The sequence below is a fragment of the Topomyia yanbarensis genome, chromosome 2, assembly GCF_030247195.1.
Source record: "Topomyia yanbarensis strain Yona2022 chromosome 2, ASM3024719v1, whole genome shotgun sequence".
NCBI classification, from domain to species: domain Eukaryota; kingdom Metazoa; phylum Arthropoda; class Insecta; order Diptera; family Culicidae; genus Topomyia; species Topomyia yanbarensis.
In genome coordinates, this window is record NC_080671.1 from 330,546,214 (window position 1) to 330,573,230 (window position 27,017).

The window sequence follows — 27,017 nt, forward strand, 5'->3', positions numbered from 1 at the left end:
TTAGCTGAAGAGCCCAAGCAGACAAATTGTCCAAGGTATTTTGTAATGGTCCTTGCAAGTCGGCAGCTTTGGGCCCTGTAACAGAGACCACCACGTCGTCTGCAAGTTGCCTTAGCGTGCATGAATTGGCAAGACGATCGTCAATGTCATTCACGTAAAAATTGTAGAGCAGGGGGCTTAGACATGAGCCCTGGGGAAGACCCATGTAGCTAAATCGCGATGTTGTTAAATCGCCATGCGAAAAGTGCATGTGCTTTTCAGACAACAGGTTTAGCAAAAAGTTATTTAAAATTGGTGAAAGACCATGCTGGTGCAGCTTCTCTGACAGAATGTTGATAGAAACTGAGTCAAAAGCCCCCTTAATATCCAAGAAGACTGATGCCATCTGCTCTTTGTTAGCATAGGCCATTTGGATTTCTGTAGAAAGCAACGCAAGGCAATCGTTCGTCCCTTTGCCTTTGCGGAAGCCAAATTGTGTATCTGACAGTAAGCCATTTGCTTCAACCCAATTGTCGAGGCGAAACAAGATCATTTTCTCGAACAACTTCCGAATACAGGACAGCATTGCAATCGGCCGATACGAGTTGTGGTCGGAGGCTGGTTTTCCTGGTTTTTGGATGGCGATGACCTTCACTTGCCTCCATTCATAAGGGACAATGTTACCCTCAAGAAACTTGTTAAATAAATTCAACAAGCGCCTTTTTGCAGTGTCAGGCAGATTCTTCAGCAAGTTGAATTTGATTCTGTCTAACCCTGGGGCGTTATTGTTGCACGATAAGAGAGCAAGTGAGAACTCCACCATCGAAAACGGTGTTTCGTTCGCGGTATCGTGAGGAGACGCGGTGCGGCACGTTTTCTGTACCGGGACAGAGTCCGGACAGATCTTCTTGGCGAAAGCGAATATCCAACGGTTTGAATATTCCGCGTTCTCGTTGGTACTATTATGATTACGCATACGTCGAGCCGTACCCCAAAGAGTGCTCATCGCTGTTTCTCTCGTTAACCCGTCGACGAACTGGCGCCAATAACTGCGTTTTTTGGCTTTCATTAGACTCTTCATTCGCCTTTCTAGCGACGCGTACTGCTGATAGCTAGTGGGTAACCCGTCTTCCCGGAAGGCCTTATATGCAGTGGACTTTTCCGCGTACAGCTCTGAGCACTCTTTATCCCACCACAGGGTGGGAGACCGTCCATGGGTATTCGCGCTGGGTACTGGTTTAGTCTGAGCTTGATTCGCACTGTCGAGAATCAAGCCAGCCAAAAACCTGTACTCTTCCTCCGGAGGAAGTTCTTGAGTGGATTCGATTTTAACGGATATCGCGGTCGCGTAACTCTTCCAATCAATGTTCCGTGTGAGGTCATACGATACATTGATTGTTTCCGATGGTCTTGAACCGTTAGCAATTGAAATCACGATAGGCAAATGATCGCTACCGTGGGGATCAGGGATCACCTTCCACATGCAATCTAACTGTAGCGATGTCGAGCAAAGCGACAAATCCAACGCGCTTGCGCGTGCTGGTGGTGTAGGAATCCGCGTCATTTCTCCCGTGTTTAAGATGGTCATGTTGAAATTATCGCAAAGATCTTGGATTAATGTTGATCTATTATCATCATGAAGACAGCCCCATACCGTACCGTGCGAGTTAAAGTCTCCCAGAACTAGCCGCGGTGCCGGTAAGGATTCCGTGATATTACAAAGTGTTCGGTGCCCTACCGAGGCTCTAGGAGGAATGTAGATGGAAGCAATGCAAAGGTCTTTACCTTTGATTAAAACTTGACAAGCGACAATTTCAATGCCTGGTGTCGAAGGGAGGTTAATTCGGTTGAAAGAATAGCACTTTTTGATCCCCAAAAGTACTCCTCCATAGGGGTTTTCTCGATCCAGACGAATTATATTAAAGTCGTGGAAGTTGAGATTTATATCGGAAGTTAACCAAGTTTCACATAATGCGAAAGCATCACATTTTAATCTATTTAGTAAAAATTTAAAGGAATCGATTTTCGGGAGGATACTTCTGCTGTTCCACTGTAGAACAGTGATCGAATCAGTGACCTCGTTCGATGACTTAGCCATCGAAGGATACGATCGCTGCAAGGAGGGGCCATTTAGTAGTCAACTGCTTCAAAAATGTTTGCACTATAGGGAGAAAACGTATCAGAAGGCTTTAAGAGGATCAGTAACATTGAAAGCTGTGAAAATTAAGTCCACTATGTCAGAAAATTTCATTAGTCCGCTACTGGACTGAGTATCTGTTTAAAAAAAGGGGACACTTGGGGTTTTTGGTGTCCCTGGAAGTGGTGGGTACTCCTTGTTAGAATTAATATTTCCAAGTCCTGGAGCAAATTGCTTCGGCTTTTGTGCATCACTTCCGTTGTATTTATTGATTGTAGTTGGCGCACTCTGAGTGGACGACACCTTGGCACCCTTACGAGGCAATGTAGGGGAGGCTGAATTTCTCCTCTTCCTGGATTCCCCTGGGCTAACCAAAGATGTTCCCTCTCGTGGGTCGTCAGATTCTTGCTCAACGTTAGCCAAACCAGCATAGGGATTTTCGGACAGAACAGATGGCGAAGCATTCTTTAGCATTTCTGCATAAGAACGCCTCGAGCGTTCCTTAAGGGAGCGCTTAATTTTATCCCCGCGCTGCTTGTACGCAGGGCATGATTTAAGAGCATGTGAAGGGCCCCCGCAGCAAATACACTTTTCAGTTTCTTTGTCACAAGAGTCATCCTCATGCTCTCCTTCGCATTTGCCGCATCGTTTCTTATTTCCACAATATGTGGCTGTGTGGCCCAACTGCTTGCAATTGCTGCAGCTCATGACCCGCGGTACAAACAGGCGAACTGGTAGGCGAACCTTGTCAAGGAGGATGTAGTTGGGAAGAGAGGACCCGGCGAATGTCACCCGAAGCGAGCCTGATAGAGAGTAGGTAGTCTTACCTCCCTCGGTGTTTGCGGTATACAATTGTTTGCATTCTAAGATCTTAATCTGTTCAAGAGAGGGGTCCTTAAAACAGCCAACCCCGTGCTCCAACAGTTCTTCGCATTTCAGGCCCGGTTCGGACACTACCCCATCGATTTCACAGGCCACACAAGGCACGTACGCTTTAAATTCCCGCGTAAAGCGCTCACAGCAAGCAATCGCGTTTGCCTGGCCGAGATCATTCACTAGAACACGTATCTTGTTTGCCCGAACACGTGTTATCTGAGTTACGGCCGGGTAATTAGCAGTCAGATCTCGAGAAAGTTTTAATATATTAACCGGTTTCTCTCCGGTCCGAAAATATACCACCCATGGCCCAGAGGAACCTTCTGGGTACTGCTTTATACGGGGAGCAATGCGAGTATTAGGGGGATCAAGGACTTCCATGATTACATCAGATGGTATTTCGCTCTCGGCCATTTAAGCACGAGGGCAGAGCGTTATATAAACGGGAATGTGTCTTATTATTTGATTACAAGGTAGAGTAAAAGTAGGGAAAAGGAAAGAAAGCAAACGAGGAAAAAAAATAAAGCAAAACTTATCTGCAAACAACGTCGATTGTTCCGCACCAGCGAAAACAATGTACTGGATTTACTGCCGGCACCAGCAGAATGGCAGCTAACGAACGAACAAAGGATGACCTTCACTCACTGAAATTTACACACCGAACAGCACTGTGAAATATAACGATCCGTTCCGTTCAAAGGTTGGGAGACGTATGACGTTTGCAGGTTGCGGGACCTAAGCTGGTTACGTAGACCGTAAAAGCCCTGGTAGCAGTTGCAGTACACCTTTTTACCTCACAGGAAACAAAGCACTACCTCGGAACCAACACCACTAGACATGCCTTTCCCTTGACCATGTACTTTGTCTTGGCTAAGCTGATGACTAAGTTTATCCGCGCTGTCTCCCTCTTAGATGGCACGAAGTCCTCTTCCACTGTGCACTGCTCTGCGATCGATTCCAATTACATCAATATTGTCCGCAAAACCATATGCTTCTGATGATAGTTCCGTTCCTTTGCACGCCAGCTCTCCTGATAGCTGCTTCAAGAACAATATTGAACAGAAAATTTGAAAGTGCATCGCCTTGCTTCAGTCCATCTAAGGTCACTTGAATACTTGATTTTGAACCATCCAACGTCGCACGTATTAGTCTAATCAGTTTCGCCGGAAAACCATGTTCTGACAAAATCTGCCGGAACTCATTTCTTTTCGCTGAGTCGTACGCAGCCTTAAAATCAATGAGCAGATGGTGGGTCTGCAAGTTATGCTCACGGAATTTGTCTAGGATTATCCGCAGGCTGAACATCTGATCCGTCATTGATAGGCCCTCACGAAGACCAGCCTGGTATTCGCCGACGAAGGACTCCTCAAGCGGTCTGAGTCTGCTGAACAGGATACCCGACAGTATTTTGTACGCCAAGTTCAGGAGAGATATCTCGCTGTAGTTAGCGCACTCCATTCTGTGCCCTTTCTTGTAGATGGAGCAAATGAGTCCATCCAGTCAAATAGCAGGATAATTCTTCGTCCGACCATATTCGTAGAATAATGCGGTGGATTATTTGGTACAGCTGCTCACTACCGTGTTTGAGAAGTTCAACCGTGATCTCGTCCTTCCCAGCACCTTTACCGGTTTTCAGCTCACGTATAGCGTTTTTAACCTCGTATAGTGTTGGTCGATCCACAGCTTGTCCATCACAATATAAAAACACCCACGCGATCAAACCCAATACCATAGAAACGTTTTTGACGTTCGCGGTGATACAAATCTGGTCACGTATGAAAACATGCCATCGCGATGATCAGCGCACTCATACGCCGACGATTTCGCATATATAATTACATTTCGGTGATCATGTCAATATATTAGTACTTATGAATTTATAAACCCAATCTCAAGTGCGATGATACCTACCTTGGATCCTAGTAGCCTAGGCCCATTCCTTCAGCCTTCGTCTAAAAAGATCAAACCCATATGCACTAGAATTCTATGGACGCCATGGCCGAATATGTTAGTGATAAGGGGTCACAAAACGCTTTCTATCTGAACCGTATACTCAAAATCGTGGTTCGCGCGAACATTCAAAAGCCCAAGCGAATATGCAAGCGACTACACGTTTATGCAAACGAATTGTTACACGCGAAGTTACATAAACGCGACACACGCGTCCATGCGATCAAACCCACTATCCACCGTTATTCTTAGTTACTACAAATGCAATACAATAGAGACCCGATTTTATCAGAACCCGATTTTATCAGAACCCGATTTTATCAGCTTCATATGGAAATTGATAGTTGGTAGTTTGATGGGCTCTAGCAGACGAACCAAGTTGAATTCGAGTAAATCCTTTCTTACGCATATATTTCTTATCTTAGAGATCCGAAAAATGCAAAAAAAAAAATATTAATTTTTTTATAAATTTTGCGCTGACAGACCCCCTTAAGGGGAACTAGAAGTAAATAATCAGAAAAGGTTGCGCAGCTATATCTAAGGACCAAAGAAGAATATTTTAAGAGCTTCGGTTTATTAAAAAGAGAGAAAAATATATGTCCCGATTTTATCAATGTCCCTGTTTTATCAGCTTAAAATTCGCCAAGGGGCTGATAAAAACGGGTCTTTACTGTAATCGTTCGCAAGCGATTCGAACGAATGGTAAGCCCATTTGATTTTGTTGTCGCAAACAAGAACTTTCGTTCGAATCTCGCATTCATCGCAAACAAGAATAAGGGTGATTATTAACATACAAACGCTCGAGTTCTGCACGATAATACAACATCGGTCACAAGATCGTGTTGTGCAATTGTGATAATCCACACAAAACCTACACCTGCAATCTCTCGAACGTAAAAACGCCCTTTTAATTAAGTGAACACTTTTGTTCAATATTCGTTTATCAACTTCCCTCTCCAAGGTTGAGGGGTTTGACGGTATTGCAAACATCATCAAGCATATTGCGTGCATTAGTGCTACAGAACCTCTGACAGACAATTGCTTTAAGATGGTTATTGCATTACGTCTCGATAGTGATGCATCGAGGAGACCGCCTTTTTATGTTCTCTGTTCTTTCATGCTCTGCACCTGCGCATACCAACGCTCAACCACTAGTCTGTGCGAGGTGACGTAGCCGACAGGCGGGTCGACTTGGATTGACTTCTGCTGTGTGCTGTGTTTGCAAACATTGTTCCACAATTTGATGGCGGTATTCGTTGACGGGGCTCACAGTGGGAGTCATTGTGTGTCCATTTATCGGTCGACTTCGTCATCGTGCATAGACTAATTAAATTAATTTGATAATTAAATAAATTTAATAAATACTTATGTAGAAACCTATTAGCTGTCGTTTTGAAATAATCGTAGTTTTTCGTACTAGCATACAATTGTTATGTAATAGTCGTATGTCTATTTGTGTATGTGTTCGTCTGAGAATTTGTGACATTTGGGTCAGGGAACGGATGAGGAGCTGGCGTATAATACTTCTGGTGTTCAATTTGCGCATTTGGTTCTATTCATTCGGGAAGATGGGTTTGGATAAATTAGGGTATATTGAATTTACCGACGCACTTGAATCATCCATTCCCGGCCAGCACAGCATGATGAAAGTCTAACACAATTAAATTGTCGTTAATGGTAAATATGCAACATTTGCTGCGTTTAGTTGAGTTTGATCGCATGTTACAATTGTTTTCTACTTCATTAGTCTGTTTCTCATGTGCATCTATTAGTTTGCTTTTCCATACATTTCTAATCAAGCTCTATGTATTTTTTTCTTTATTCGGCATGTTCTGATTCTTTTATTAGTATATACCTGCTACAGGTAATCTTCGATACAACGTACCCTCGATATAACGTACCCTCGATATAGCGTAACTCGATATAACGTAGGGTAAGGTGATTGCATAATAAATGTAAGAGGATTTAAATTCTTTGATTTAAGTCCTACAAAGTGCATAGATGAATTTAGTTCAACCTTTTTCACATATTTTTTAATTGCATCGTAATGAAAAATGACGCGGTGGGGCAAATCCGACCTCTAAATATTGGGGTAAATTCGACCGCTTTTTTGCTAAGAAAATTTTTATTTATCAAATTGAAATATATTTTTATTGTTATTATTTATTATTTTTATGCAAAATGGTTCATAATTACAAACGAAAGACACAAAAACGTGATGATTATAGTATTCGTCAAGCAATTGCTCCGATGCAAATGGGAATATCATTACGTGCTACTACTCGTGATTTTAGCATTCCAAGATTGATATTGAGCTCCATTTTCTTCATGTTATAGTTCGATAACACAACATCCATTGATTTATCGTTGAAAAACCATAAAATTTGAGTAATATCTGCACTAAATCAACCAAAAACATAGGGGGTCGGGTTTACCCCACCATTTTTGAAAACAGCAAAAATGAACATTTTTGTAAAATGCTTGTATCTCAAGATAATCCGAATGTCCAAAAAAAATGCGATATATTGAAAGTTGCCCAGGAGTCTAACCTTTAATTTGGTATATAAAACGACTTGATCCGATGTAAAATGACCATTTTACAGCCAAAACCATTTACTAGGTCGGATTTGCCCCACCTTATCCATTTTTTAATTTATTTTTCAAGTCCAAATTTCTCTTCAATCACGCATGTATTCCATATTTTAAGAATTTATGTACATGTATGTACGTACGATATGTATGTCATATCGAAGTTTACCTGTATACGCTATTTATACTCATATAGCTAGGAACGCTCGTTTCCTTCGCGATAACACAAAACTGGTCACAAATGCGACCATGAAATTACAATAATCCACTCATACTTACGCCCGCGATTTCGCAGACATTAAAACACCTCGGTAATTAAGTAAACGTAGCAAATTTAAACTTCCAAATGCGGTCTCAAACATTAACCCACCACTCGCGCGATCATGAAACGGTGTCGTCCGGAAGTCTTTCTTCGTTCCTAGCGGTCTGGACTAATGCCTTCAGTTGAATCAATAAAAACGTAACGCTCATATTCACTAAACTACACGTTCCATGGTGACATGACCTGGAACTCTAGTGATATGGGGAAACGGACTACCATCTGTACCATACACTAAAAATTAAGCATCAGATTCACAGTCCGCGCGCGATCATTCAAGAATACACGGTATATCATTATAAAATCGAAATTATACACGCGAAGTCACATACACGTGACAAACACGTTAATATACAAATACTTGAGCCCTTTACGACCATCCACGGCACCTACACCCGCGATCTCGTAAACATAATAAAATCCCAGTGCTAAAGTGAATGTTTCAGCTCCTATAAATTTTCACACGGGGTCTCAAGCGTGAACCATGGCCCATGCTTCCATTGGACCAATTAAAAAAAGAAAGCTCTCATATCCACTGTACACCACGTCACATGGCGACATGACCGAGGTCTATAGTAATATGGGATAACCTAATGCCTGTCAGAATGTAAATTGTACACCGAAAACTATCAGAATCCAAGAACGCACGCGTATATAGGAATGGCCATAACGTTAAAAAAAATCCACGCGAAGTCACATGAACGCGAGCACACGTGACAAACACTTAACGCGAACGCTTAAGCCCTTCGCGATTAACAACGCACACCTACGTTCGCTATCGCGCAAACTTAATAACATCCCGGTAATAAGGAGAACGTTTTAGCACTTACGAAGTTAAAACGCTGTCTCAAAAGCGTACCTACAAACGTCCGTTTTCGCGCGCTCATAAATCGGTCACGTCCGGAAACCATTACCCTCTGCCCTAATAACTTAGGTTCATACATTCAGTAGGATCAATCAGCTCATATCCACTAGACAACACGTTCCATGGCGACATCACCGGGAACTCTAGTGATATGGAAAATCTCACTCACTCACTTCTAGCATCTGAGCCGTACACCAAAAATAAGGTATTAGATTCACGGTCCGCGCGCAATTATCCAAGAAAACACGCGAATTTGCGAAAGGCATACGGTTATAAAATAGAATTTATACACGCTAAATTACATACACGTTAGCTCATGCGACATACAAACGCATACGTGATCGAACACGAGCCCTTCGCGATGATACACGCGATCGTGAGTCCCTATGCCATACTTGAACCGTACAATGAATATCACATTCAGAATCACGGCCCGCTACAATTGGCCTAAAGCAGTGTTTTAGTGGGCGACATTGCATGTCTCGTCTGCAATCGGCTTTCGCAAAGGTTGAATCGTCTCGTCGATCAAGCCACTGTTTATTGTTTGAGACTTCGGTTTAGTTGATTACTTGCAAGTCAACATTTGTAGGCTTCTCAGAGACGAATTCATAGCTGCAGTTTTAGCATTCAATTTTTTCGCCAAATCGTAATCCGAGATATTGGGATCTTCTTAATTTTTTATATGAACTTCAACCTCAGTTGTGTGATAAACGCGTCGACGCTTAATTCGCACTTTTCGGGCAATTGTGAGTTTTCTTGTAATTTTTAATCGCTCAAGCCACTGTACTTAATACACACAGAAAGTCATCCGAAGAAATATAACAGTTTCATTAATTAATTTCAATGTACTGTTGATTGAAACAAGCTCTTTGGAAGTATTGGCTTTTGCTCGCTCACGAGATATGGTAATCCCCCCTCCTCCCAGTTTTACCCAATCTGGATTTTTACAGTCGAAAATAAAACAATTTGATAGATTCAACAAAATCTAGCTGTTAGTGTAGTACCATAGTAAAATATGGGTCAATCTTTACGATGTATTTATTATTGTAGGTCAATAACGAGAAAGAACTGCGATATGCTTTGATTCTAACTTTTACCACGATGAGAAAATTAATACCGTTCGTTTCCGAAAAAAAAGACCTATTAAAATTAAGACATTCAAACGATTTGAATCCCGGATGCTGTCTATTTAAAACATGAAACCTAATGCATATACACAGCGCACACCCAAATTGAGCGAACCGTAAGATTCTTGACTGTTAGAAACCGGATACTTGTGTTCCGATTGTTCAACCCATGAAACACCAGACATGTGGCGGGAGGGTTCGGTACAGTATCCAGCATCCCGGAACGCGCATTGCGGTAAATATACAAATAAAAATTGCACTGACCAGCGAAGGAACGCACGAACGAACGCGCGGCATGAAAGGCAAGCTAATAGTGTTCGCAACGGACAGCGGGATAGACGGTTGCGGTGGAGCGTTTCTTCATTCAGGGAAATTCGTTTTCAATTTCCCCATTTTTTGTTGCATTCGCTGTGGTAGCAGGCCTCTTCCATTTCCAGACCTGACAGACGGAATATTACGTGTAGGGTAGGGTGGGGTAAGATTTTATAGTCGATTTCTTTCCCTAGCTGCCAGCAATTTATTGCAATTGTTTTGTGAATACTATTCCCTTAAGCCATCATACTATCTATCCTAATAACTTGGCTTAAAATAGTGGAAAAGTGTATAAATCTTCTAGATAAAAATACTCGTCTATATCACTTACTTAATTCATCTTACCTCACCTTACCCTTCGTATTGATGTGGAAGAATATCGCAACTGTTCTTTGTTGCGAACACCAAATGTTGCGTTCGCGAGTGGGCGTAAATACAACACGATTCGATTTGATTACTGATAGAGTAAACAAACTTCACTGGTCAGTGCTGTAGTCAGATACATGGCCTAGATGAGTGGGGGATCTAATCATTATTTTTGAATTGTTTAGGCAAAGTAGTTGTTTGCAAAAAAGTGTAATAAGAAACGAAAACATCACCATTTACATTTGTGTCGATCCTGGCAATGGCTTCTGAATTTGATAATACAAGAATATCGTCATCGTATCTATACTAGAATAGTTCGACATATGGGTTCCTTTTGAAGATTATTCTGAAAATGGAACGTTCGTCATAATGACCGTAGCACGATTGTATGGCATAACAGTGGGATACAAAGATAGTTTGAAAATAATACGATCGTATCTGTAAAGCAAAAGAATTTTGAATTTGCATACAGAAAACGGGAAGGAGTTCAGAATCAATATATAGGGTAAATTACCTATTTTCACCATACTTTAAACTGTGTAGACTGAGGGACAGTTCTCATTAATTAATAACACGCGTATGTTTTGATGGGCATGGTGCACACTAAACTGAGAACGATCGCCCAGCAACCGTCTGTATATATTTATTTACCTAAACGTATCCTCACTTGCGTACACTGTGGTACTCGCTTACTACTGGGTCATTCGACAATACATAACAGTCCTTATCGCTTTATGTTTATAAATTCAGCACGATATAATTCACTTTAAAAAAAAAATTACATAAAATATTAATAATAAATAGCAATAAATTCAAAATTATATAATAAAAATATTTCAGTTGGTATATACAAAATTCTTTTCGATGTTGGCTCTTCTTAATCTGTTCGATCTCCTTAGAGTAGGAGTTTGTATTTTAGCTGTTCTTCGTTTGCTACTCGATGACTCGAAAAGTCTCCTGCGTATGATAATCCTCTACGGAAATCCTCGGAAAACATCCTCCTCATCATAGCTCGTCGTACCGCGAAAATCTCGCTTTCGACTGGCGCTTTTAGCATCGTAATTGTTTTCAGTAACGACCGTGCTAGCGGAAGGAAATAAAATTCCACGCGCCTTAGCCATCGTCCTACTTGGCACCTTTAGCTGGTTTCAATGAGCTGTAAGCCGAACGTTTCCAATCAAAATCTGGAATAAAATTTTTGATATTGTTTATGAATTGAGCCTTCAGCCATCTTTTCTAATAAATCACATCGTCCATCGTCAACTTATCTACAGGTTCACTAGGTCGAATCTGCTCAAAGATCTTTGTTATCGGTTTATCACTTGGTGGTGGTGGTTCAGCTAATTGCTGTTTGTAATGAATCTTTGGGTTCAACAAATCGATTAACATTTCGGGTTTGTAAGAAAATATGTTCTCTGATGGGAATTTGCCATCTGACGTCAAACAAGTATTTCTGTAGTTCATCAGAAACAAATTAATTTGATCATCAATGTCTAATCTTTTGATTGTAGGCTCTAACATAAAACGTTTGAGAACATCCTCAACAATCCTGACAGATCGCTCTGCCTGTCCATTACTGGGAGGATTATAAGGAGGGCTTTTTAAGACCTTGATTCCTTGCCTTTCAAAAAGGTTATAAAATCGCAGGAATTAAACGGAGGACCGCCGTCAGTAACCACTATATCGGACAATCCAAATCTAGCAAATACCCCAACAAATTTCTTTAAAACTTTCCTAGCATCAGTTCCATGTTTCCTCCATTTAATCTCTATCTACTTTGAATGGCTATCAAAAACCAACAGAAATGTTCTGTGCTCAAAATGGAAGAAATCGGCATGAATTCTGCTAAATGGTCTTTTGGTAGGGATCCACGCAGAAATTACTTTTGGTTTGGGAACAACAGCCATTCTCCTGCAAGATTCGCAATCACCGACATATTTTTCAATGTCTGAGTTAATTCCAAACCAAAATAGCCCGACAAGCTAATTGTTTCATTTTCACAACTCCAGAATGATTGACGTGTAATAATTTCAAAATCCCGCTGTGCATGGAATTTGGAGTCACACACTGTTCTGAAATAACAAACAATCAACACGATTTGAGAAAATGTGTGCATAACGTTTGTCTATTCTTTCTGGCCAACCATTCTGCATAAACTTAACAACTTGTTGTAAAAATTCGTCGGCTCTAGTCTCGTTGGCAACTTGAGAAAAATCTACAGGAAATTCTTGGATAAAATTAATACTTTTGACAGTTTCTCTGTCAAACTATGCTGGAACTGTCTGATTCAACGGAAACCGCGAACAGAAATCAACGTTTCCCATCTTTTCAGACGGCCGATATATAATATCGAAATCATAAATAGCCATTTCCAAAACATAGGGTGATGTGCCTATTATGGCAGTAGAGCCTATTGTGACCCTATTTCGTACCCCTTGGTTTCGAACCAAGCATATGAGATAATGACAATATCGATTTGGCTAAAACAGGTGTGCAAAAAAAGCTCAAGTTATATTCTTTATTTGTTGTGCACATACGTATTCAGAACTATCCACTAAATCCAACTTTTAATTAAAACAAAATCACCTTATTGAAATATCTGCTGATCCGCCTCACTCGCGTAGTGAACCGAAACAGGACGCAACGGCGCTTAGCAAAATAAACACTTTCGAGCCAGCATTTACCGCCTCATATCTCGTTATTCCGGCACAAATATATTAAATATTGCACTGATACATACCTTTATTTTAGCTGGAGAACCTTTTTACGATTATTTCGCTTTAAAAGCACTCGTCAAACACTAGAATAGGCCTAGTGTTATAATAGGATAAAACTAAATACGGGGGTTCCTATTATTGGCATGTTTTGCTGATACACTACCACAATCAAAACCAACTTTTTGCATCCATCATACAGAAAAGAATCACCAGTGCGGCCAAACCAAAACATGAACTTGAAAACATAATGTTATGCAATTTCAGGTATAAGTAATCAATTATTTCAAGTTATTCAACTAATTGTTGATCGCAGATATTTTATTTTCATCTGCACATACAATTTGGATCGGGAGGAAGTAATGTGTGATGTGAACTTTATATTCCAGTTGTTAACTTTCGCATGGTTATTTCCTGCATGCGCAGTTCTGGGCGCTCTTCTACTAACAGCTTGTTTTGATCGGCTGAAAAAAGCAGAATAATTCGTTTTACAAATCACGCGTTGGCGTCCATGATCTGGATACCTAGTTAGAATCGACGCAAATGAAATATGAGGCATTGCGTTTCAACTAGATTGTTTTTCGATGAGGTGGAAATCGGCACACCCATGAGGCGATAATTGGAACGTTCAGGTGGGAATAGATGCACAGAATAGAACATTTATTTTCATTTATGCTGAAAATTGAGACAATTCTGCCAAATAAGCATTATACAGATGTTTAAGAAACAGTACACTGATACTTTATTCTGAAAAAGGTTATAGGTAATATGGCTTCTTTTTAAGTTATTCAAAAAATAGTGCGACCCTCTCCATAATGGTGCCAAAATAGGCTCATCACCCTATACTTCTAGACCATAACCTGAAGCGTCCGAAACAACTACTATTGGTTTCATAGCGTCGTAAACCTCGAGAATATTAGCATTAAGTAGCTCATTTTTACACCTAACAAAAGCCTTGTCACTATTCTCATCCCACACGAACTTCACGTCTTTCTTCAATAGCCTATACAAGCAACTTATCTTCGAAGACAAGTGGGGAACAAACTTTCCATAATAATTTGCAAGCCCTAAAAAAGACTTCAACTCCGTCACATTCCTAGGTACTGTAGCCTCTATTATTGTAGCTAGTTTATCAGGACAAGGAAGCAACCCATTCTCCGAAGTAATATGGCCTGGGTAAGGTAAAGATGGCACGAAGAACTTACATTTACTCCAATTTACCTTAATGTTTGCCTGAGCTAACCTATCTAAAACGGCAGAAACTTTCTTACGACAGTCGTCTAAATCCTTTCCAGCTATGAGCACATCATCCAAATAGTAGTGTATATGTTTCAATTCAGCCAGCACCTGCTCCATCACCTGTTGAAATATCGCCGCACTCGATGAAGCTGCTTGAGCAACCTGTTGTGAGTGTAAAGTCCCTTGATCCTGTTGACAACGACAAACTTCCTGGATTTTTCTGACAGCATAAGTTGAGTATACGCTCTTTCCAAATCAAGGGCACAGAAAACTTTACTACCCGCTAATTCTGCGAAAATGTCCTGCGTTAAAGGTAAAGGATAGCTGTTGGGAATAATTTATTGATGGACACCTTACAATCTGTTACCAACCTAATCTCACCATCCTTTTTGGGAACAACGACGACTGGAGAAGCCCACTCACTTGTTTTAATAAGAGTAATAACATTTTCCTTCTCCAATTTTCCTAAATGCTCAATAACTTTCTCTCTAAGTCTGAATGGAACTTCATACGCTCGTATAAAGATAGGAGTATTGTCCTTCAACACAAGATCCGCCTCAAAACCAATGATTGGCGAAGTAAGATCCTTTGAAAATACTTGAGAATACTTTTGCTTTATTTCCAACAAAAAATTCTCAGCTAGATTTGGTAAATGTAAATTGTTAATCTGAGAAACCCCTGTAAAATATTCTTTCCAATCTGGGTAGAAAACGTCAAGCCATCTACGTCCCATTAATAGCACAAAGTCATAATTACACTCCAATACAAACAATGGCAATTCAAGTTCAATGGTCCTAAAATGAACCATAACGCCAAGTTTTCCTAATATAGTCAGCTTCGAACCATTCACCACCACCAATTCCCTGTTGGTTTTCTGTAATGGCAAGCAGTGATGTCCCTATCCTCTGTGCAGTAAAGATAAATTGAAATTGCTCCCCACACTCTGCTAAGCGAAACGAGAGCGCTTCTCTTTCGTTCATATACACCACCGTATTTGATATGTGTGAGCGCATGCTGATATCAGAGGTAAATTTTCATACACCCAACACTGGAACGATCTAGAGTGTGGAGAAGAGCTCTTGAAATTCTCTGCGGCGCGCTCAGATAATTTCACCACCGCGCGCGCCCCAGTGTCGCTGCGGTGTATTCACTGGCGTGTGATCTGGTTTATTTTCGTCTGGCAAGCGGCAGAGCGATTGATTTGATTTGCACTGGTGGTTTATTTCAAGTTTATATGATTTTCTACTGAAGATTTGATACAAGTTGCTTGGTAAAGCTTACGAGTTTGTAGAGTGTTGTTACACTACCCTGGGAAACTTGAAGTATTTTACTTATTTTGATTGCGAATTTGACAACGCCAACAAGTAAAGTGATCCATTACAAGTAATGTCCTGGTATTACACGCGTTATCGATTATTATCATACGTGATAATTGAAGGGTTAGTGCGACAATCCCATTGAAACTAAGAATCTTGCTTGGTCGAGGATTGAACCTATTTTGATTTATGGTTTACTTACAGTGGGTCCAAAACGTACTTGTTATCTGATTTGACCCTTCATTTGCTTTACACATGTTAAACTGGCTTATTTCTAAAAATACAGCTAGATGATTATGTCTTGGGTCTGCTGTATCTGTAATCGCAGGTAAAACATATGATTAGTGTTCATGCTAGTTTTATAATCTTGAAGAAAAGTGCAGATCATTTTAAGCCCACTACTTACAAACTCAAGTTTAACTAAAGAATCATGTATATGTACGGAGTTAATTAAATTCCGACCACAATAAAATAATTGTTTCTAACGCATACGTTTATAACGTCCATATAAAACCAGATAAATTTCACGAGGATTCACATTGTTATTAAAAATAATGACGCGCCAGTTTAGAAGCGCTTCTATTTGTCTGGTACAGTGCTCTTAAGGGGTTACAGTACTATAGATTTTTCAAAACATTGAATTTTTATTTATTGGTTTAAAATGTGCATTAGGATTTTGAAAATGATATTCCAAAAAATGAATCGAGAAAACAATAAATAAATATTCAAATTTTCCGCCACGTCTCTTATGTATATCTCGAACAAATGATTTATGATCAGCCCAAAATTTTTACAGTATATTCAAGATTACTTTCGCCAGCGACGTACGTGGATTTAATTTTTTCATTGCATAATTTTTAATAAGCAATTTTTAACACATTTTCAGCGTTTTTCGACTAAAAAGTGTGCCATTTCGCAAAAAATCAAGACATAGAAAAAATCTTACGTGCGTCGCTTGCTGTCGTTGTAAGGAGTTTAAAAAGCTTTGGTTTTTGGCTCTGGATCAAAAGTTACGGGACATAGTACTACTGAAGGTAATGAACAAAAAAATAAACGAAATAGACGCAAATGCATTGATAAAACCCATAGAGATGAATGAACTAGAACTTGCTATAAAATCAGCATCAAAAAAAGTTCGCCAGGGCCCGATAGTATAAGTTACGAATTCTATCTTAAATTCTTCGATTTAATCAAGAATGAATTACTAAATTTATTTAATGGATATTTGATAAGTGGGGAGTACCCACCAGCATTGTTCACTTCTGGCATTATCACGTTAATACCTAAGAAGGTTTGATTTATTGAACAAACGACCAATCAGTATGTTACATGCCGATTAAAAAATCTTCACAAAAATTTTATGGAATCGTCTTCAACCGATTTTATCTAAGATAGTTGGATTTGGACAATCTGCTTGTATTTCAGACAGTTCGTGCATCAATAATTTGCGACTACTGCGATATGTTATTATCACAGCAAAAAAAAACCGAAAGTTCAAAGGAGCAGTACTTAGTTTGGATCTGAAAAAGGCATTTGATAGGGTGCATCATGATTTTTTGTGACGATTTTAAATAAATTTCAATTCCCGCAGTTATTCATCAGCTGTATTTATAAACTATACCAAAGTGCAACATCAAGAATTCTATACAACGGCTTTTTAACATCTCCGTTTGCAATTTCTTGCTCAGTGCGCCAAGGTTGTCCGTTGAGCATGGCCCTATTTACACTGTACATCGAACCACTCTTAAGACTTATTGATCAAGATATCAGTGGTGTATAAATAGATCAGCAATTCATAAAAATTATAGCATACCCGGATGATATCAATGTTTTCCTTAGAAATAATCATGAATTTAATGTTACACTAGAACTGATTAATTATTACAGTTTATACTCAAAAATCAAACTAAACTTGAAAGAGTCTTATTTTCTTATATTAAACAATTGTGCAATTGGACCACAATTGATTAAGGAAAGTGACGAAATTAAAATACTAGGTGTTAAATTTCAACAAAATTATGAAAAAATAGTCGAACAAAATTATACCGAAATTATTCAGACTATCCAAACAAATTTAATTTTCCAGCAATACAGAAAACTGAATCTATTTCAAAAGGTATGGATCTTGAATACATTCATCCTTTCAAAATTATGGTACATAGTTCAAATCATTCCACTAGAAAATAAACACATGACTTCACTAAGGAAAATTTGCAGAAATTGTTTATGGAAGGGATGTTTCTATAAAGTTGACCGTCAAGAATTATACCTCCCAGTGCCAAAAGGTGGCCTAGTTCTGGTTGATATTGAAAACAAATGTAAATCGCTTTTTATCAAAAATATTGTTTTTTCGCGAATGAATTCCACAGTAGATATAGACTTATTCATGTTGGCACAACAGATTACAGAGCAATACAAATATAACCAGAAATGCGCGTGAATGGTTAAAGATAGTCGAAGAATGTAAGATTAATGATAAATTAGAAACAAGCAAACAAATATACGATCATTTACTTGATAAAAAAATATTACCACCAAAAAGCAAATCGCTAATCCAAATTGACTGTGGGAAACATTATTGGAAAATAACAATAGCAATTTTCTATCGTCACCACGAAAATCGATTTTTTTCATGATACTCAGAGATATTATTCCACACAAATCTAAAATGTATAAACATGGCATTATAGGTTTAGATTCGCCCTACTGCGAATTCTGTGGTTTGTAGATACCATTAAACACCGTTTAAAAGAATGCGTTGCCTCGTCGGTGATATGGGAATGGTTGAATAACACAATACGAAAAAAATTGAAAATCATTATCGATGATACAGAAACTATATTATCGACAAGTATAGCAAAGAATAATTTTAAATACAAAGCAGCATTGTGGTTGACAGTTGAAACGATGGCATACTGTGTGAGAAATTACGGAAATGGAAATTTGAACGAGTTACATAATAAAATACGCGAAGTTCGATGGAGCAAAAAGTTTCTTTTTGAAAAACATTTCAAGCATTTCTTGATATTATTATATATTAGTTAATAGTAGAGTATAAGGGTGCAAGATTGGTTGTGAAAACTGATTATATACTGAGCAGAATTCTATGTACTAAATAGTTTTTGTGATAATAAAGCTTTAAAAAATATGCGGCTCCTATGGGACATGCAACTATAAATACATTAGCTCAACTATACGTGCAAGGAACTAAAAATTCAAAGCATTTTTTTTTCAACTGTTTTTTGAGCAAATTTCCAAGATTGCAATTGGAACTTTTCATTGTTCCTAGTCCTTTTTGATAAAACACCTCATTCAAGAAAGTTATAATGAGGAATAATTTGTCACACAAAAATCGCTTGTTTAAATTTGAGGAAACACCTTACTTGTTACTTGAAAATACGAAAATTTCATAGAGATTGACAGAGATTCCTACAGATACTACCTAACTAATACTTTGTTTTGCTGTTGATATTACGTGCAATGCGTCCATGCATTATAATTACGGTCTAAAATATTAACTGACGCAAAAATCTAGAATACGTATATCATAATAAACATTCTTCCTGCTGACCCATTTTATAACACCCTTTTATGAAACATGTGATTCTTTGCTCATTTTAAATAGGCGTGAACACTAGTTTTCTTGAACCCGAAACTGGGCCATTCATTTGCTCATTAACGCGCAGAAACCCCTTCCCGCCTCCCATGCTCTTGAAACTTTCACCTGCTGTTAAAACGATGTCCACGCAAAATAATACACAAATGAACAAATGGTTACGCTCAATTGTGATGTTGTCTGTAAATTAATTATCGCCACAAGCGTATACCTAATTTTACTGAATATGTGGACGAAATCTAAAATTTCGTTTTAAACTTGTAGGATTAAGTTAGGTTTGCATATCAGATGCCTCTGATCATTTTAAAACTCTCTATACGACGATACGTAAAAAGTTTTCCCAGATTGCTCCGAGGACCGAGTACTTTTAGTTTTGCAGGTAGTGTAACAATACTCTATAAGCTTGTAAGCTTTACCAAGCAACTTGCATCAAATCTTCAGTAGAAAATCATATGAGCTTGAAATAAGCCACCAGTGCAAATCAAATCAATCGCTCTGCCGCTTGCCAGACGAAAACAAACCAGATCACACGCCAATGAATACACCGCAGCGACACTGGGGCGCGCGCGGTGGTGAATTTATCTGAGCGCGCCGCAGAGAATTTCAAGAGCAAGAGAGCACGGTTATCTCGCATCCAACTACCCCAACGCCAGCGCACACTTGAAATCGGTCTATACAGCTCCGAAAGAAAGAGCGTTCTGTTTTTTTCTGTGGTGTGTGATATTGTATCCTCTGTGTAGGCATCACATTTGCGCGCTAGTGCATCACTAGGGTGAAATGCCATCACTGATGGCAAGTCAAACAATTTCTCATATAAAATAGAACCAATAACAGAAACAGCCGAACCAAAGTCAACCTCCATTTTAACCAGCTTGTTTTGAACAAGTAACTTCAAAAAGCATGGTTCGCTTATTTTATTCATGGAGGACACTTTCATAAATAAAAAATCACCTGAATCGCTATCGCTCTCAGGATTGTCCAAATCAGCTCGCAAACGGTTAAAAAGTTCGCTGATTTCCTCATCGCCAAAACTCAAATCTTTTTCCTTGTCATCACCAACAAACTTTACCGAATTCTGCTCCTGTCGCATGCGTTTCAAACAAGTGCGCTTGATGTAACCCTTAATGCCGCAAAAATCGCATTTTTTGTCCGCATTCCGTTCCAGTTGCTCTTGTCACGGCTGACCTTTCTGTCGAACGTTTCTTTTCGACCCAAACGTTGCTTTACCGAAGCTACTTGGCCGCCTTGTCGATCGCCGATCATTCGAGCCCGTGACCCAGTCAACTACCAGTTTACAATAAATCTTTCGACCGTTGCCAAACTAGGGTTCTCCTCATTTAACAGGTATTCCTGCAAAGATTTATCGAAAACTCCCATCACAAGTTTATCTTGGATGGCAGTTTCGCGAAATTCGCCAAGCGCGCAGAATTCGGCCTGTAATTTTACAGCTAGCACGAAATCCTCTGCCTTCTCGTTTGGTCCTTGCACACGGTTAAAATTTATTGCGCTGAATCAAGTCTGAATCGACCTTGTCAAAACGCTCACGCAGCTTTTGAGAAATATCACCGTAACCAACATTTTTAAGGCCATCCTTTGAAGGATACAACAGTTTAAGCTCCTTGTAAACTGCCGGTCTACTCAACGTGACAAAGAGCGCTTTTTGTTTCACCGGATCGTCAATCCCGTTCACTTGGAACAAATAGTCCAACCGTTCAGAATAATTGGTTAACGAAGTACCAACCACATACGGTTCAATCGTGCCAACACGTTGGCCTTACCATTGCTACCTTGAGCCATATCGAATGTGGTAAATAAAACAACGTAAAAATAATAAAAAAAAAAAAACAAAATATGCTTTTATTTATTTCGCTCGCCCTCCCGTATATGGTACCTTACTGTACTCAACACCCGTCTCAACGAACAAAAACTATCGAATTCTGCCGAAAATTTCAGCCTGACAAACTTTTTGCACGGCTCAAACCAGCAGAATTGCAGTAAAACTGGCAGCACTGCGCTGAACTGTCCGAAATTATGTTGGGATCTCACTGAATGAGAAATCTACCAACACTAAAGAGACTAGAATAACCTAAGAGAAGAGATGACAATCGCGTAGCTAATTTGATCCAGTCCTAACCTCAATATTGAACCAGCTTCTGATTGGTCGTTTTGCCAGTCATGAGCGTTCATTATATTTACAAACGGGATCGAAAACAGTGCTGCTGAATCTATTCTGGCTACGTTTCATACACATCAACCTTTCATGCACATTTAATATAAGTCCTGAATGACGATATAGCTACGTGTATCGTTAAGAAAGACATAAATAAAAATTTTATTTAATTTTTAAATGCAGTTAGCATTGTAAATTCTTGGTTGAGGTGCGATCTTTGAGATAAAATTACTTTCAGCAATTGTAAAAAGCATGCAAAAGGTATCTGGCAACGATGAACGCTTGTTGTCTTTAGATTTACTGCAGGGCCTAGTCGAGAGAATTAAGAAGAGCAAGAAGCCTGTTGTCGTCTCTTCTCTTAGAGAATAACAAAGAGACGCCATCTTAATTCAGTGATAACAATTCAACTAGCAACCAAGCTACGGGTCACAAGCAACACTGCTAATGTGCAAGCCTCACAAAACTTGTTTGTTGCTATTCCGTTTGTTTCTTTTATCCAAAATAAAAATCTACTGCGACTTCTGTTCTGTAGAGTTTCTCGGCAAGCTAAAACATGGTTTTATCTGGAATGGAATTTCGCAGCAGCAAAACCACATTAAAACAAGAACAATTGCGATTTTTGCAAGCGGATTCACAACAAAAAGAGGCATGGTTGAAGTCTTGTAAATATGTTCTTGACTTGTCAGTTTGCTGGAAACAAAAGAGCTTGATTCGGAACAATAACGGAACGACTTTCATTTTAAATGTTTGCATTATTTGATATTCGTAACCCTCATGCTGAATTTCGTCCTCCCATCAAACCATGCCATTTTCTCGTTATCGTTTCTAAACACATTGTAACAAATTTGGTTTGAGGATGTAACTTTTTTCTTTAAAACATTTAGTAATTTTATTGGATTGGAAAACAATACTTTCTTAAAAACAATGCCACATAATGCTAAACATTTACTATTGACAACTCGTCGCTGTTGTGCTATCTTATGACAAGCGCCATTTTGCACATTTCGAGAGAAACGATTTTTAAAGTTTGAGATTGAATATCATGAAACTTATAAATGGTAGAAACAATTGACAAGACAATTGATGCTTCTACCTATTCTGTATTAATCTCTCAAATATTACGAAGATCGGTTGACTATGTTGCGAGTTGTCACTAAAAATGTAAACAAAAGTCGCACTCACACGTGTCATAGGTGCGCATTGATGAAAAAAATTGTATTGTAAAATTTTCCATAGAAAAACATCACCAATTAGGTACTTTTATTCATATCTTTGGTTAAATTTGGTCTATAAACAATCGGTTAGATGCATTTTGAAGGAAATGAGTCAGGTAATCTAGCACAAATAGTTATTTTTGGGTACAGTGTTGCCAAATACGCAATATTTCCAGTTTAAAGCCAAAACTGCGTTTTTCTCTCAATACAAGTATTTTTCTTTTGAAAATTATTATGCCATTGTGTTCCTACGAGCTTTTTACACATAAAAGAAACTAAAACTTCATTATAACTTAAGCCAATCCCAAGATATAATGATATTTGAAGCAAAAAACTCACAATTTCCTATTTCCAATAGCAAAAAACTCACAATTTCCTATTTTCTAGCTATATTTCAGTAACCAAGCGAAATTTCAAAATTCTGGGAACGCCATCTTGTAGACATTCGTTAGACGAGTAATGTGGCATGTCTAACTCGGTTTACCCCAAAATGGCGTTTGTCATAAGATAGCACAACAGCGACGAACTCTCTTGTTCGTTTGGAATGACATTGACAGTTAAATTGGAAATCCAAACGAAACATGGCGTCTCTTTGTTATTCTAGCCTCTTTAACCAACACCAAGCACAACAGAATGAACACCAAAGCCTAAAAGGAGAGAAAAAGAACGAAATACACAATCACAGCCGCCAAAAAACACTGACGCTATCGTCACAAAATGGTGATTAAAATCGTTCACAAGCACGTAAATTTTGCGAAAGAACGTTTTATTGGCGCAACAACGGTCAATAGCCGTATACGCTGGCTCAACTTTCGATTTACCTTGCCGCTGCCGTGTGCAATATCGCACCTATTTTCACCGGCACTTATTCCACAGCAAATCACTTGCTCTCCCTTAAACATTCTGTTCACTGTGCCACTAACCAAACCTTCTTTATACCTTTATTGTGCATAGTTTAGACAGTGAAAAAAGTGCACGTTAGTGCATTTTGGTTTGCACCTTTCTTATACGTAGTTGAAGTTGGTGTAAAAAATGTAGAAATCTTCAATAGCTTTGAAACGAATGAGTATTTTTACATACAGTCTTCGACAATATTATGTAGTTTTGATACATCCACATTTGTCTTGAACATTGTTTGCACGAAAAGTCACAATGAAAAATGTTTATTGAAAAAACTAGACTTAAGGGGGTTGCCATAGAAAAGGCCTTATAAATCGATAACCTTTAGTCCTACAAGCGCAAGTTCTTCAACAAAATTCTTCCCCACGAGCATTTCTAAAACATTGTCGAAGACACCAACTTTCTACCTCGTCATGCCACGCCTAATGTTAATTTTTATAAGATTGTGGCGAATATTTATACGAACAATTCCTCCAAAGACACCCTGTGAATATATTCGATGGTTTGGCCTCTAGTGAATTAGGTTCGCGTTTTTGGCTTTTCCGACCAGTGTGCATCGGTCGCGTCCGGAAATCTCTTCCTTCAGTCTTAGCAATTTAGGCCCATGCCTTCAGTTGGACCAATAAAAAACTGTCGTTCATATTCATTATACCATGCACTAAACAATAAGCATTAGATTCATGGTCCGCGCGATTATTCAATGATACACGCGAATATGCGAATGGCCAAACGATTATAAAATCGAGTTTATGTACGCGAAGTTACACGCTAGCGCAAGCAACAAACATGTTAACATACAAATGCTCGAGTCCTTCGCGATCATCCACGCACACCTACAGCCGCGATCTCTCAAACATGAAAACACCCGGTGAATAAGTGCACTGCTTGGCACTTGGCACTTATAAATTTACAAACGTCCCAAGAGTGAACCTACAAACGTTCGTCTTCACGCGATCATGAATCGGTTACGTCCGGAACCCCTAATAATGGACCCCAGTCAATAAGAAATTTTCTCAAATTTCCAATGGAATTAAAAAATTTAATATACAAAGCATACTTTTCGAATTAGAGATATTATAAGATAAATAAGTTTATTACACAAAATATCCAATAATTCTGTAACGGTTGAGAATTGATGGTATGTGTAGAACGATTTTTTCTTCGAATATTATAGTCAATCGCCCCTCGAGAGGTTCTTAATCATGAACCAAACACCCTGTATAGAATGATCAAAAAGTACATTTTTTGATATTGGTAAAATTGGAACCAACCTAACTGTTGTTTTTATAAAAAAGGAGGGGCTTATAAACTACGAAAACTTTTCAAACGACATAATAAGCCTAAGTTGTTTAGTTCTAGAAAAATATTAAAATTCCTGCAAAATTTGCTTTCTGGACCTTCTGGTGATAAAGCAGTAGGTATACGTATACGGTCCCCCCAGTGGTGCTAAAGTGTTAAGCTACTGCACAAACTATTAACTTGCTTTGTGCAATTTGATAAACTAAGAACGGGGAGTTTAAATGCAGGGAAAATCAAAATACGTATTGTTTGGTCGTAGTAGGATGATGGTTACTGTTTCTTGCTATCAACCAATTAGTAAACTCTGATTGAATGGGACTTTCAAAGAGCTAAGGACAGACACAAGTAGATTTTATTGAGATGGTTCGGGTTGGTGCTGGACCTATGAAATACACAAGTTTTCCAAAATCTTAGAGAGATTTTAACATTGTGAAGATTTGTCTCTTGTTTGGTTGAATGTCTTACCGACTGTATTGTAGGGATAAGTTCTTATCATTTAATTATTTCGGTAAAATCTTAAAAAAATCACTAATCACTATTGTTTTTATTTTGCTTTCAGATTATTTTCAAAATTACCACAAGCTTCTAAATTCAAGTGAAGCCATCCTCCAGTAAAAATATCACTCACCCGCAACTGGGTGTGCGGTTGCCAGTATGGCCACCTCACCAACATCGACTAACACCTCTAACTCGGTCTCGCTGCACCGACAGTCGAGCAAGAATGCCGATTCGATTTCCCTCTGTTCGACCACTAGTGCCTTCTCGACGTGTCCCGATCGGCATGGTTTTTACGGCGGCAGTCAGTTCTCCGAGAAGCCTGCAAAGGAAACGCTTACCCGGGAACAGATAGTTGCGCGCGAGAAAAAATGGTTGCACATGACCAACCACTGGCAGGAGTATATGAACAAAAACTACAAAAAGGTAACTGCGCTGGACTGTACGGTTTTATGATAATATATATTATTCAACGACATTTATCGTTACAGCTCCGCGAGCGATGCCGCAAGGGCATTCCCCAGGCGGTGCGTCCTCGAGCGTGGTTTTATCTAACCGGTGCATATCAGTTACACCAAAAATATCCCGATCGGTACAAGGAGCTCCTCCAGCAACCTGGTAATCCTCAGGTCATAGAGGAAATCAAGAAAGACCAGCACCGGCAGTTTCCCCACCACGAGATGTTCATCGACGAGGAGAAACCCGGTCAGAAGGAGCTGTTCAACGTGTTGAAGGCATATTCGATACACAATCCCAAAGTAGGTTACTGCCAGGCTCAGGCCCCAATCGCTGCCTTCCTACTAATGCATTTGCCGAGCGAGCAAGCCTTTTGGTGCTTTGTTACTATTTGCGATAAGTGAGTATCCTCGTTATGATTTGCTAGTCGCCTAGACAAAATAGCACCAGCACGAGCGGTGAATTATTTGTATTCGAATACGTTTGCAATGGCACATGTTTATCGACAAATTATGTTGTCTTTAGCTCGTTCCGGTTCCATGTGTAATACCGATGCTAAATTTGTCGTGTACGTGATTTTATAGGCGTCATTGTTTATTGTTAAAACACCATGAGATTTCCGCGTAACCGGGCGAGTTCTAAACTAAGCGAAACCGCAGTAGGTAACCATCACAATTGGACTTCCCCACAATTTATCCCTCTTGATTTCTCTTTCTTGACGCGCAGTAGGCTTGTTTGTTCTATTGGAACCACAACAATTGAGACACGAGAAGGTGATTCGATGCGATGATTAATACTACTCTCTTCTCGTTGTCATTACTGCTATGCAAGATAACTTGAAAAACATGCTTGTTGCACTAACAGAACATTTACATAAAACGATAAGTCACATAAATAGCTCTAGCTCTAGCTATTTAATCACTTATGGGAGATGAAAAATCTGCTGTCGCATGCGGTATATCTTTATTAACCCGGGTTTTCCAACAAAGATTACCTCATACCGTATTGTATTACATATTTATTTTTGTTTATACATTTGTATTTCTGTATTGATTTATTTATTAATTTTCATTGCAGA

The 27,017-nt window shown here is 39.1% G+C and overlaps 1 protein-coding gene across 2 annotated transcripts in view; it reads left to right on the forward strand.

Moving 5' to 3' along the window:
• The window catches only part of LOC131683901 (TBC1 domain family member whacked), a 46,771-nt gene that overhangs the window by 5,788 nt on the left and 13,966 nt on the right, over positions 1-27,017 (forward strand). For both annotated transcript variants that reach the window (XM_058966300.1, XM_058966301.1), the window contains exons 2-3: positions 25,548-25,909; positions 25,975-26,339. In XM_058966300.1, coding sequence (XP_058822283.1) covers positions 25,643-25,909; positions 25,975-26,339 — 632 coding nt within the window. In that variant the 5' untranslated portion in view covers positions 25,548-25,642. The remainder of the gene's footprint in view (positions 1-25,547; positions 25,910-25,974; positions 26,340-27,017) is intronic.